General features: G+C 31.6%; 1 protein-coding gene and 1 non-coding gene across 2 annotated transcripts; both read right to left on the bottom strand.

Moving 5' to 3' along the window:
• Positions 1-5,044: 5,044 nt before the first annotated feature.
• TRNAC-GCA lies at positions 5,045-5,116 on the bottom strand. Its single transcript has one exon. It is a non-coding gene; the product is annotated as a tRNA-Cys (tRNA).
• Positions 5,117-11,260: 6,144 nt separating this feature from the next.
• LOC106771926 lies at positions 11,261-12,734 on the bottom strand. The gene has a single exon (XM_014657981.2). The coding sequence runs from the start codon at positions 12,576-12,578 to the stop codon at positions 12,126-12,128; it is 453 nt and encodes a 150-aa protein (XP_014513467.1). The 5' UTR covers positions 12,579-12,734; the 3' UTR covers positions 11,261-12,125.
• Between the last annotated feature and the right edge of the window lie 1,184 nt (positions 12,735-13,918).

The following is a 13,918-nucleotide window of genomic DNA, read 5'->3' as shown; positions in this document are numbered from 1 at the left end:
CTATATACAAGCTTAACATTGGTGATTATGATAATTCATTGATACTTCATGGATGAGAAGTTATGAAGATAAACAAAAAAAGAATAATATCTGAATATAATACCAAAATACCACCGGTTTTCCCTCATATTCTACATCAAGAAGACACATTACAGGAGAGAAAATGATGAGAAAATCGTGGGTATTTTGGATGAACATATATATGTAAACCAGAATAAATTCAATACTCGAGAGACAGAAAAGAAAAAGCACAGAAGAAAAAAAAAATGGAAAATTGGATGGGAATTCTACTCGTTAATTATGGAGAGGATCTGGGCAACTTGGTACTCTTCTTTTGGCTTCATCAAAACCCTTTTGGGTTGTGTTCCTGGGACCAAGACGAGTCCTTCCATTGAAGTACTTGTTGAACAGATCCTCCTTCCTCTTATTGTAATCATTTATACTGCCATGGCTGAATTCCACGTTGGGCACTGCATTTCCTGGGAGCACGCGAATCCCCTCAACCTGGCACGTGTGGCACGTATGCAACACCACGAACATCAGCACCACACACGCACAGTAGAGGACTCTTCTGCCGCCGGCAAGCAACATGGCAAGAGAATAAAACACATAAATTTTGGAACCCAATTTCCCAAACAGCCTCTTGTTTTTCTTCTTGTTTGTTGCTAAGTAGTGTTTTGTTGAAACCTGAAGGAAAGTGGTGATAAAGGAGAAGTTGGAGTTTTGTTAGGAGTGTGAATTAAGAGAAAAGTGTTTGTGTTGAGTCTGAGTGAGAGAGAGAGAAAGCATAGGAAAGGAGTGAATTGACGGCTAGTTATTTGAGGAGAGAGATGCATGGTGTTTGTCTGTCTCATGTAATGGCCATACCACAGTGGCCCATGTGAAACAAAAACCCGCAGTGCCCGCTAATGCAAGTTACTATATTATTAATTTACCCACTTAGCCACATGCTCTTCTTCTCTTATCGTACATTTTCATTTATTATCAAAAACTATTTCACCATTTCTCATTTTAGGTGTTTTGACGATCTTCTCCTAACTCATTCCAGATCATACATCATCGAGAGATATTGGATTCCCTTCTTAATCTTTACCAATGATGGTTATAATAATTATTCAATCCAATCCAATGTACTTTTTTCTTTGTAGATCTGATGATTCATAAAATCTTAATTAGGTTTTAATTAAGAGTGAGAAAATGAGGTTAATGAGGAATGGAGTTTGAAATTTACATAGAATAGGTATTATGTCGGTGAGAGACAGTTGGGGAGGAGGGACACGATTTTGCAGACTGTGCATTGAATTTGAGCAGTCCGTGACTTGAATTGAATGTTTTAATTATAATTCTCTCATTGATAACATAACTGTTTTTTCTTATTCTTCAAACCTCAGACCTCCATACCCACACCTACTTCAATTCAAATTCCCAACAATATCTCATCCTAGATCATCTTTCATAATATCTTCTTCATTTTCTAAATAACAAAACTACCTATTACAAAATTAATTCTTAATGTGAAAATAACATCAAACCACATTGAGGTTATATATTGTTTTCTATATTAAGTGTGGACCATGATATTATTATTAATTAGAATAATTTTAATATTCAAATGACAATGACAAAATATATTATTATATATAAACGCACATGCCTGTGAAAAACTTATACTGGTGATATATAGATTTAATTTTATGGAGAAATAATTGATACATGTTTAAAAAATAATTCTAATTTTATTAAATAAGCGGAAAAACAAATGTTGTGGTGTCTGTATGTACTCACGTTTTTTTTTTAATATTTATAATACATTATATTATGAGTGACAATATTTGTGTTTTTGCATTTTTTTTTAAATATCTATTATATTATATTATATTATGAGTTGATCATATTTATAATTTTTATGATAATATTCCATTTATAAGAAATGGAAAGAAGTGTAAGCAAATTTTTAAAATAATTTAAATATTAAGAAATATATTTAGGTATAAATAAAGGTGATAAATTCTTTTTCAAAACTCAATTACAATTAACAAGTGAAGAAAATGTTAAAATAAAATATATATTTTTAAATGTAATGTTAAATATATAAATAAATCAATGACTAATTTAATGTTAAAGATAAGATTTTAATAATGGTGAATATCCAGATGAAAAAAATATATTAAAAGTGATAAGATGTACTTAAATATTATAAACTATAAATATGACGAAGAAAATAAAAAATTAAATAAAAATGAATATTGCAAAAGTTTTATTATAAAAAATTCAAAATAACAGTTGCCCTTAAAAGGTCAATCAACACCGAATATATTATAAAAGATAAAATAGAAATATGAATTGTGGATAAAAAAAAATCTTTTTATATATAGTTATAGATTAATGTGTTAGTTAAACAAGTTAAAGTTAATTAAAAAACATATTCATTGAAAAAAAAAAAGCAATTATATTAGAAGAAACATTTATTTATATAGGTTTAAATATAAATTTGTTTCCTATTTTAGTAGAGTTTGTTAAATCCAATTCAAATATTTTTTTATTTTGTTTCTGGTCTTAGTTTTTATTAGTTTTGTTTAATTTAGTTATTTTTGTTAATATTTTTAAATAATTAAATATGTCATGTGTTACCTCACAGTCTTTTTGTTTTTTTTTTTATTTTTAAAAATTAAACTTTTCAATCTAGCTTCTAGTCAGGTGGAACTAACAATGGAATGTGTCAATGTAATGTCATGTGCTAACGTTTTATATTCAATTTGATCTATATATTAATTAATTTTGTTTAATTCAATCTAATTTTTTTAAATATTATAAATGTGATGTTCCAATTATATGATAAAGACATATATAATCAAGACATTATCATCATGAATAATAATAGAAAGCAATTAAGAACAATAGGATTACAGTCATCTTTAAACAGTATTTAGAATTTAGAAGTGGAGTACTAAAGTTTCTCTATGGAAATACAAGGAATTAAAAATTTTAAAACATGAAAAAGGGTTCTTCAAAATAATATGACTAAGAGAATTGAGGTCTAGTAGACTAGACTGCAGCACTGTCATCCCCATCAAGAGTTGTTTCCAAAGTAACATCCTCATCATCTGCTCCCATCCAAGTGGATGATCATCGCAAAAGAAAACAACACAAACATAACACAAAACACAAGCAAGCAAAGATGAACTAATTATATAAAAAACATGCAATTATACCAACATGAACATACTGGATTCAATCCAAGTAAAGTATATACAAGCAAGGCCATATCTGCAACACAGATCATATCATGTTATCTTTTGGACTTGACTCGTCCGGACTTTAGAATGATAGTCAAGCTATGGCGAGTCATGCACTCGTGGTGGCTTGTGATACTTAGGCTTCCCCGCCTTGGGCTCCTCCGTCCTGGGCTCCCCTGCCCTGTCACACTCACGAGGTTAGTTTGTTCTGTGTCCTGGAGTATGATGGAAGCTTCCAAGACTAAGACCTTATGTTACTCCTCACCACATGGTCAGCCTTCTATACATGAGAAGAAAGACCATTGGAGCGTCAAGAAGATCCCCAAGACTGAGATCCTACTTTCATTCTAAAACACTAAGAATATCACCGAAAGATTTTACAATTAAACCACCACCAGTAACCTTGAAACCATGTTTATTTCTTTCCCAATTCATATACCTTTGAATTATAATCAAACCACATGTTTAAGCTTTAAGGATCAAGTCATATGTACCAGAACATGCTCCACAACCACTTCCAATAATTTGAAATAGACAATACTTTCGTGTTATTTCAATCACACTACAAAACTCTACAATTTCTTGTAAAATAATATATTTCCAACAGGTAAAATTTAATATCATACGTAATCTTTATTATTAACTTTCTATAAAACAATATTATTTTAATATAATTTATTATCATATTTATTCTCTTGCATCTCTTATATATAATATATTAATATAATATATCTCATACTTTCTTTTATATATAAATATTATTATAACAATTTATACCAAAAATACTTTCCTGCATCTTATATATCTCTATTATATTAATAACACACACACACACACACATATATATATATATATATATATATATATATATATTAACTTTGTTCATCTTTTATAAAAACCAGAGTAAAAGAACACCATAATCTATAAGGTTGATAAGTTAATAAAGATTTTTTACAAAAAACAAAAGTTCGTCTTTGATGAAAATCAAAATTCTATGACAATAACAAAGAAAATCCTTTCTTACTATATTCAAATATTCATATATTAACAAAGTAAGATAGTTATATTTTGTGCCTCTATATATATACACACATATTTAAGTCCCTTAAGAAACCTTAAAAGAAAACCCCAAAAAGACATCGGATAAAAAAAAAACACTTTAAAATTAAAAAATAAAAATTAAAAGAAAATTACAACTTCTTTCAATTTTCTAAAAATAATTTATAGTTGTGTTCTAAGTCATTATTTTTATGCCTTTATATTCATTGAATTATTAAGACTTATTCTTTAAGTTTTTTTTATTGAATTAGAAAATTGTTCTCTATCAAGTATAATACTAAAAAAATAAAAAAGAATATTGTTTAAACAAACAACCAAACTACACGTAAGACATTGACTACCAAACTTTAATATTTATAAATAAGAAGTATTTTAAATTTAAAAATACTTTTTATAATTTTAATAAAGAAAATAGAAATAATTTTCATCTTTTTAACTATTTGGTTTGTGATCCTTTTTGTTTCCAAAAATACTTTATTTAAAGCTTAAATAAACACATCAACCAGTATAAAGAAAAATATTATGTTCTATTAATATTATATATAACATAAGACGTGATATTAAATAAACTTTTTACTATGAAAGTATTTTATATTACTTTTCCACTTTTGGAGAAACAATTTTTGTGGCCCACTAATTACATTTAGCAAAACAATAAAAAAATATTAAACTAATAGAAGAGGGCGGGTGAGCCCACTGATTACATTCAACAAACAGTAAAGAAAAAACAATTAAACTAAAATAAGAGGAGGGCCCAACCGGGTTCGAACCGGTGACCTCTTGATCTGCAGTCAAATGCTCTACCACTGAGCTATGGACCCCTTCAATGGGACTAAATTATTTAATCTTTTTAATAAATATTTATCACATATAAACGGATTTCAAAATTATTCATCAGTATTATCTACAATTATAGAATACGTATTAAAGATAGCGCTGCAGAATATGAATTAAATGAAAAAAAAAATTGAGATAATTATGAGAAAGATGTAAAAAAGAAAAAACGCAAAGAAAAGGAGACAACGGCAGAAGGAAAACGGGGTAGAGAGGCGAGGAAGCTGGACCGCGAATCGCGACACACTGTTTTGTCTGTGTCGAGGGTTGACGTGCGTAACAAGATATCGTATTTTTAATATATACAAATTATTAGATGACTTGGAAATTGAGTTATAACATTTCCAATTTCAAAAAATATCCCACAGCTATTTATACATGAATGATCAACAAAATTTGTAAATCAATAACAATATTCAAAATCAGATTTTAACGGGACACGAATTGCATTCATCCTATCATTACATTCATTATTTTTATAGAGCAAATTAAATTAACTATAAGTTTGCACTATTTTAAAATGAACAATATTTCACATACGAAAAAAACAAATATAAAATCATATTAATTATTTATTTTCACATAAACCCTAGTTTAACCCTTGCTATTATGACAAAAACCGAATCCTTAAAATATGAAATTCTTGTTGTTCTGTTTGCGTTTTGATGAGGGTTACCTTAATTCTTATTTATAAAAAAAAACAAATATAAATATTTGATACGACCCAAATAAATGATCACTGGATATTTCTTACATGTCTTTTAAACGTAGATTCTAGATAGGGATCGATTTCTGTATTAAGATTTGGCAGAAGTTGAGAGAGGTGCACCACACAAGCATATAAGATCATCACTGCTTTTAGTAACAAAAGAAAAAAGCCGCAGCTACAGTACAACACTCGGTAATCATAGTAATCATATAAGACCCAATTCTACGCAGGCAAGGGACCCACGATTTATTACTGCACCAGTGCTCAGGCTTCGATAATCAAATCCGTCTACCATGTTCTTCTTCTTGTCTCTCTCTCTCTCTCTCTCCAATCACTCACTTCTTTGCTGTATTAATGGAGTGTGTTTATGATTATCACTCTACTACATCATTCTTATGTTCCATTGTTTACATTTAAAATGAAGAAATATATCTATAATGGGAAACAAAACTTGAGTTATAAGTGAGAGAGTGAATGGAGATGATAAAGAGAAGAGGAACATAAGGTGCAGGTAGAGCAGAAGAAAAAGGATGCGTCACTTCCGATTGAGAATGAGATTAGACTAAGCACACCATCTTGACTTTTAGTGTCTGATGTCTGCACAGCAACAACACTATTTAACTGACACAAACGTACGAACCCTAACCAACCCTAGATCCTTCCTTCCTTCCTTCCTTCCCATTCTCAATCACTTGTTACTTTCTTTTTATGCTTAATTAACCAAATTATCACCCTAACCATTAAATATCTCAGTACGATCAAGTAAATATATATGAAATCTAAACGCTGATGACCTGCAATTTCAGGCAGAAACTAATGAATGTAAAGTTCATGTTTTTTAGCTTTTTCTACGTACGTTTGCCTTTTTCTCCTTGGAATTTACCCTCTTTCTATTCCCCACCATTTTACGGAATTTATGAACTGATAAATTACGCATTATGGTTGTATTTACTGCTACAACAGGCCAAATTTTATATAAACGCATCATATTCAGGATATTGACAAACTTGTAAGGAACTTTTCTGAATATCGCCATTCAGTGTTGCCCGCACGAGCAATAAAAATATACAGCTAAAAGCTACAAAAGGAGAAAAAAAGAAAAAAAAAAAAAAGATGTTGATTTCTATAAGCTTATTTTGCACTGTATATATTATGTTTGTTAATTCAGGGAAAAAGGAAAAAAGAGTGATTGAAGATAAAAACACTGTATCTTTAATTGGGTAGTGACAACTCTAATACATTTAAATTTATTGGGCTAAACTAAACAATAGCTGTGGAAATAAGTGTTAAGGTAAAAAAATTACCTCACAACTTTGTGTAAATTCTTGTAGAACTTAATGTTTCTTGGTAATTCGAGTTTTGTATAAGCGATAAGAGTTTTATCCGAAGGACAAAACGTGATTTTATAAACGAACTGAATTACACCTATTTTTTAAACTTAAATGATAATTGTGTGTAGTTATTTAAATTAAAAAACGAACTGAATTTCACCACATTCACTACATCTTTGAACTTTCTATGCCATTTCTTTGATATATTTGACTTTGCACTTAGTGATTAAATTCTACATAAATTAAATATATATTCAATTTTAATAAATAAATAAATGTAAACATTATTTTACAAGTTAATTTTATTAAATTAGATTTTTTAAAGTCTAATTTTTAGAATGATATAAATTGTTATTACTAATTCAATATGGTACTTTATTTTATAAATTATAAAGGCTAAAAAGTTAATTAATAGAAGCAAATATAATAAAAAGATAAAATACACCAAAAATTGATTTTTCTATCATTTAATTATTCAATTAACTACTTATAAATTAAAACTTTTTATACTTTTATACACTTAATTTTTCTGAATCAATAAATCATCCACTGTTTTCAACATCGAGCAAAGTAATTTTTTGATTAAAAGATGTAAACAAATTTTTTTTTAAATAAAATGATAAAAGATTCTTTGTTGCCTTAAAGTTTTAAATAAATCATAATATTTGTTCACTTATGTTAATGTTATGATTAATGATTTTTCTTTTAGGAAGGCTAGACAAGTTAAGAAATTATTTGATATATTTATATATCTTGTTTTGTGGATGACAACGAAATGACAATTTTAACATCACGAATGGATGAAATAAAATTTAATTAAAGAAAAGGGATAACACATTTAAAAATTAAAAAAAAAAAAACTTATTAATGCAATAAAGGGATGAACTCACCCCCACCCTGGTCCATTTACAATGTGGCTTTAGGCTGGCCCGTTATAAATCTTTCAAAAGCCTATCCAACATATTCAGTACAAGGCTTCCTCCTGCTCTCCATAATTTTCTTCCTGCACCCCCAAAATTAACATTTGACTTTGACCAGAATAAAAACCTTACCTTTCTGTCTCCTTCAGTTCTGCACCTCCTATACCCAGCAGCCCCTGCGCCTCCCATTTTCGCTGTTCTGATTTCATCTTCAATCATTTTTTCTGATTTCATTTTCCTTTACCATTGAAGCTTCCATTACAGCGAAGACACATCCACAGAAGCAGGCGAAGACATCACCTTTACTTATTTTAAGGTAAGATTGCTTGTTTGGTTTTCTATTTTCCCATTGGGTTGGATGGTTGTTGATGAGTAGGTGTAGATTGTTTTCTTTGGCTGCCGGATTATGTAGAGGGGTGGACGAGTTTTCTTTTCCGGTGGAGAGGTGCAATTGGGGTCACAGGATTCTGAAATTTTACTGCATCCCGATTTTGGGTTTCTGGTTTGAAGAGAAATCTGCTATTGTCAACCTGGATTTTTTGATGCAGCTTTGCGACCGGATAATTGAATCCGGTTTGAGTGCACCGGGATTCTGTGATGTTGTTTGGTTTTACCGGATCCGGGTGTGTGTCTTCACCACCAGGTTTTGGGATCCGGTTTGGGTTTATTCGGCAATACATCGGATTATGGAGTCCAGTCGTATCTGGTTTACTACGTCCCGGATTACGTAATCCGGTTTTCATTCCCGCTCCCCCGTCCGGGGATTCGAATAGAATTTCTTATTCCAATGAACAGAACCTTCAAACAGATCACATAATTTCAACCCTTACCATGAAAAAGTATAGCTTGATATTGCTTTATTAACCACTTTCGAAATTTGATAAAATAAGTCGTAATTTTTATATAGGCAAAATAATCAACTGTAAATAAATACATTTTAAATTTGACATATTAAATACTAATTTAATATGGTTAAAAAACTTTTTCCACTACTCATCTTTTAAAAACTAGATCATAATATAAGTAAAAATAATAATTGATTGTAATAAATCCATTGATTATATAATAAACTTATAATAATTTGGACATATTTATATAGTTTCTAAGGTTTCCTAAGCCTCCATGTTATTTTTCTTTTTCTTTTAAAGGAGTGTTATTATCAGAAGGGATATATTTAATGGTTGATATATTTAATATGAACCTCAAAATAATTATTTTTTCTAAAAGCCTTAGATTAAAATGTTGTTATATAATTATTTCTCTGGGAAGTCCAAAGTGAAGAAGTTAAACTAAAATACTGTATAACTGAAGACAAATAGTAGATACCTTTATCAAGACTTCATATGAGGGGTAAGTATGAAAATCTAAGAAAGAAGAAAGGTTTTGGAAGTTAGGCTGAGTCAGAGTAGTACTGTTTGTAGGATGAGACAAGCAAAAAGATAGGGAAGTTGTTACCAAGTATGACTATGAATGGAGTGGTAATCAGTGACCATATTGTAGATTTTCTCTAATAACATCAACCTTGTAATCGTTGAAACAAACAAAAATCTTAAAATTCTCCATGATGAGTGTTAAGTGCCATGCACGATGTTTTGATCAAGTCAACTAGTAATCTCAGCATATGGGCGATTGGTGCTAATCTTAATTAGATTGTAGATGTAGTTATGCCATTTGAAATTTCGCAGTCAAAATGCAAACCTTTAGAAACGTGTGCTACCGAAGTCCATATATTAAAGTTTCGTGGACCTTACGCATCCAACTACTACTTGCCTAGTTATTAAAACGGCGTGAGTGAATAGTTCCTAAAGAAGTTGATCCAGTTGCATGGCTATCTCTGCCGACAAATGATTGTAGCCTTGAATTTAGCTTGTGAGTGAAGTGTTCGCGTGGCTTTTGCCAGATACGGTGGAAAGATTTGGAGGCAAAAAAAATAACCCATCAAATTGTTGGTTGGTTATTGTATTCTTGTACCTATCACTTTCCCACGACGTCTAAACAGAAGGGTGGTTGATCAAATCATTGTCTCCTGAGTGTTGACTTGTTTTCATAATTGAGTCTCTGTCAATACGAGGCTTCCGACCAATCCTCGGCATCTGAGAATGAAGGCTCAACAAGTGAGAGAACACACAAGAATAAACCAACAATTATAGTCGCATTCATGTTCCCATCCTACACATTAGATAAGACAATGACCCTTCCCACATGGAACTACAACTAGTGCTTGATGATAAGGCTACAAACTCCTTTCAGTGCCTCAATTAGGAACCTTTCCTATAACAACAAACATTATGCGATCTGCAGCAGCTTGCAAAAGCAATACTCCTTCCATGATTTCATCTGAACAACATTTTCAATATAACTGGTTTTTCACCTTCTATGTCAAAACATGATCATGTCAAGTTATCAATTACGTTAGAATAATGTATAACTGCTGTCAGAATATGAAATCAACTGCCAGATGTTTCACACTCACCCTAGACTGCCCAAAGAAACAGGGCACTAACGTTGACAATTTCGTATTCACACCACACTGAACAAGTCCTGAACCATTACCAGAATATCGAGGACCTTGAAATTTTTATTCTATATTTAATTCTAAAACTTGTTTATTTTGCCACCTCTGTCACGTGAGGTCGCAACTGGTATTTAGAATTTTGAAAGTTCTTCTTTACCATCTACCTCTATCATCCATTAGCTAAAGAAATTGAATACCTTGGTTAGTGATTTGATGTGTATATACGCATTTGAAATTACAGAAAATTACAGAGAGTACGTTAATTTTTTGTCCTATAGCTCTCTTCTTGATGTTTGTTTCATTCATCGGATTCCACTTAAGAAAAGGCTATTTCTGAAAAGTTAGATTTGTGATCACTAGCATGCTTATTATGTTATTGATAGATGAATGAATGACGAATTTGGGAGTCAAAATTAACTGGTTTGGTAGGAAATGACTTTTTTTTCCTGCAGTGAAATATGTCGACCATAGAAATGACAAAATGACATAACTTTGGCTTGCCCCACAAAATTAGCAAAACTCAGTAAACAAACCAGAAAATTGGATTGTTCCAACTTCAACAAATTTCCTTACTGGTCTTTTTCGTCAACAATGCTTAAAAAATCAGAAGTACTTATACTTTAGTTTTTAGCGTAATAAAATCATGAGATCGTGTGTTAAAGATAAGATTCTTAAAGATAAGGAAAGGAATAATGTCTCAAGCTAAGTTTCTCCCCTACACGTCTAAAACAAGGGTCATGTTGTCTGACTCCATCCAGTAGCATTTCCAGGATTTGACAGGCCTAGAGATTCGTTTACTGCTAGAGATAGATATTCTTCGTTACAGTATTATGCTCTTTCAAGAGCCAGCATAGGATTTGGACGCATGCACCTTTACAACAAAGAACATTGTTGCTTTTACCAAATTGACCACCGAACAGTAAACAATAACACCGAGACAGAGAGAGCAATAGAACATTAGTCTTGTTGAGAGGCCACACAGGACAATCTGAACCATCAAAAACAACCGTCTTCTAGCAAAGTTTTCTACAGTAGAAATGCCGGGGTTTCCCATTTCCACATTCTTCGTGTGATGGGGATCCGGTTTCCAAATTTTAATGCTTTTTGTAACTTCCTATTATCCCACGTACATGCCAACATTTTATAAATGGAATACCAAATATTCTGCTGAAACATTTTGACATACTTTCCGATATTTCACATCTGGTCACGCTTACTATGGTTGGAACCGATGGCAGCAATATTCGTGAACGGTTTTCCCTATTCATATCAGATTTGGGGAACTTTTTCATTTCCCACTAATTATCTGGAAATCATCACCAAGTTACAAGATTTTGCGAATAAGAATATTTACAAACTCAAATAGAAAAATTTACAGGAGGCGGTGACAAACCTTGATCAGCCAAATTAGCATTATAGGGAGAGAATTGAACATATATAATTGAAAGAAAGCACTGAAATTCCATCCCTAATTAGGGGAAACACATGAGGCTTGAGAAACAGTATTGTTTACTACAATCTCTACCCCCAATCAAACCTCTTTCTATCGAGGGGAATTGGAATTTGATTGTTGAGATTCCAGATGTCATCATCCCAAACAACATCATTGTAGAGGTCAGTGAAAGCATCACCCCCCAGGAAGTCCATGTCCCAAGCAGGGACCCAGGTGGAACCCCACGACATTTGCTCATCAACCACACCTCTCAACCAAGGGATATTCTGATTATTCTCCTCCCAATTCCAACCCATCATGCCACCGTCTCTTGCTCCTTGTTGCTGCTGCTGCAGGAATCCACCCACCATGTCTATAGAACTTTCCTTTCTCTCCTCGACCTCCACCACACTCTTCCCCACCTTCTGCTCACCCTCTTTCTTGACTTTCTTCTTCCCCGTTGCCGTGACATCGTCAACATTGGGAGGATTGTTCATGGGCATAACAACAGCGTTCACAGTCACACCTCTCTGTCTCTTCATGGTGGTAGGGAAATTACAAGGAGTGAAGCGATGGAAAAGCGAAATGAAATAGGTGGTATTTATAGAGGGAGGGTTACATTCGGTGGCAGCAGTTATGGAAATCTAGAGTATGGACAATTTTGTAATCAAGTTGTGGTGGTGTGATGTGATGCGAGCAGTACCATGGATTTTTTTTGGGTCATAAAATGCATATTCATTTGGGTTACCGGCACCATCCTTTTGCTCTAATTTTGGAACATAACGACAAAAAAAATCCCACCTTTTAGACAACGTAGGGGTCAAGTACCAAGTGCCGTAAGTAAGTTAGAAGCAAGTCAAACTCTTGATCTGGTCCATTTGTTTTCATAGGTAGGCCTAGTGCAATGAATTTTTCGGTGAAAATGAGGTCCCTATTTCTTTTTACAGTTATCACTGTTTGCCTAATGAATCGTCTTGGAATCATGCATCCACATGAGGCTGTTGCAAGTTGTTGCAACTTGCCTCTCTCTCTCTCTCTCATTAAATTGTCCTCTTTTCCCTTTTCTAAAGATACTTTGTTAAAACTTGCAAGAAATCGAATGAGTTCTGTCAATTTTTCTTTCTCGGGAAGGTAAATCTTGTTGGGATGAAAGTTTCAAGTTTCCATAAACCATCACCGTTATTATGACAAGTACTACTTGTTTTCTTTTATTTTTAATTTTAAGATGACCTTTTTTAATTACACTATTAATTTGATCAATTTAGAGAAAAAAAATTAAATAACTGGAGAAGAAAATATAATTTTAGTGAGCAAACTTAAACAATTCTGAGAAAGAGGATACTCTAACGCCTAAAGTATGACTTTAAGTATTTAAAATTGAAAAGCTTACTTAAAAAATACTCTTATCTCTGATAAAAAAAAATTGTACTGTAATATAAATAATTAATTAAGTAACGAAGATAAGACAAATAAATTAAAGTCTGAAACGTTGTATTTTCTCTGTCTCGTAGTAAGTGCAGCGTAATTTTTTTTTTTCACACACATTAAAAACAAATACAGGTATGTTACTTATGAAATATTTTTATTTTTCAATAAATATATCACTTAGGATAATATTCATTAAAAACTGAAGAAAAAAGGTAATAAATCACTGTCAATAATTTTGTTGTTCAACTTTAAATATCTACACAAGGATCTCCCACTCTTTCTATTGTTATCACTATTTTCCTAATTTGGAAATAATCTATTCTTAATCTGTAAAGAGTTTATATGATTTTTATAATTGTTAATTTTATAAAAAAAATTCACCAACTCTAGAGATAAGTAATCTGGGACAAAATATCTAGTTAACCTGAAAATATGCTAAAATGGTCAACACAAA

Source organism: Vigna radiata, chromosome 8 (assembly GCF_000741045.1).
Source record: "Vigna radiata var. radiata cultivar VC1973A chromosome 8, Vradiata_ver6, whole genome shotgun sequence".
Lineage (NCBI taxonomy): Eukaryota > Viridiplantae > Streptophyta > Magnoliopsida > Fabales > Fabaceae > Vigna > Vigna radiata.
This window is presented reverse-complemented; position numbering and strand designations above follow the sequence as displayed.

What these genes read in the sequence shown, in the direction of transcription:
- LOC106771926 (XM_014657981.2), bottom strand. Translation starts at nt 12,578, where the DNA reads ATGAAGAGACAGAGAGGTGTGACTGTGAACGCTGTTGTTATGCCCATG.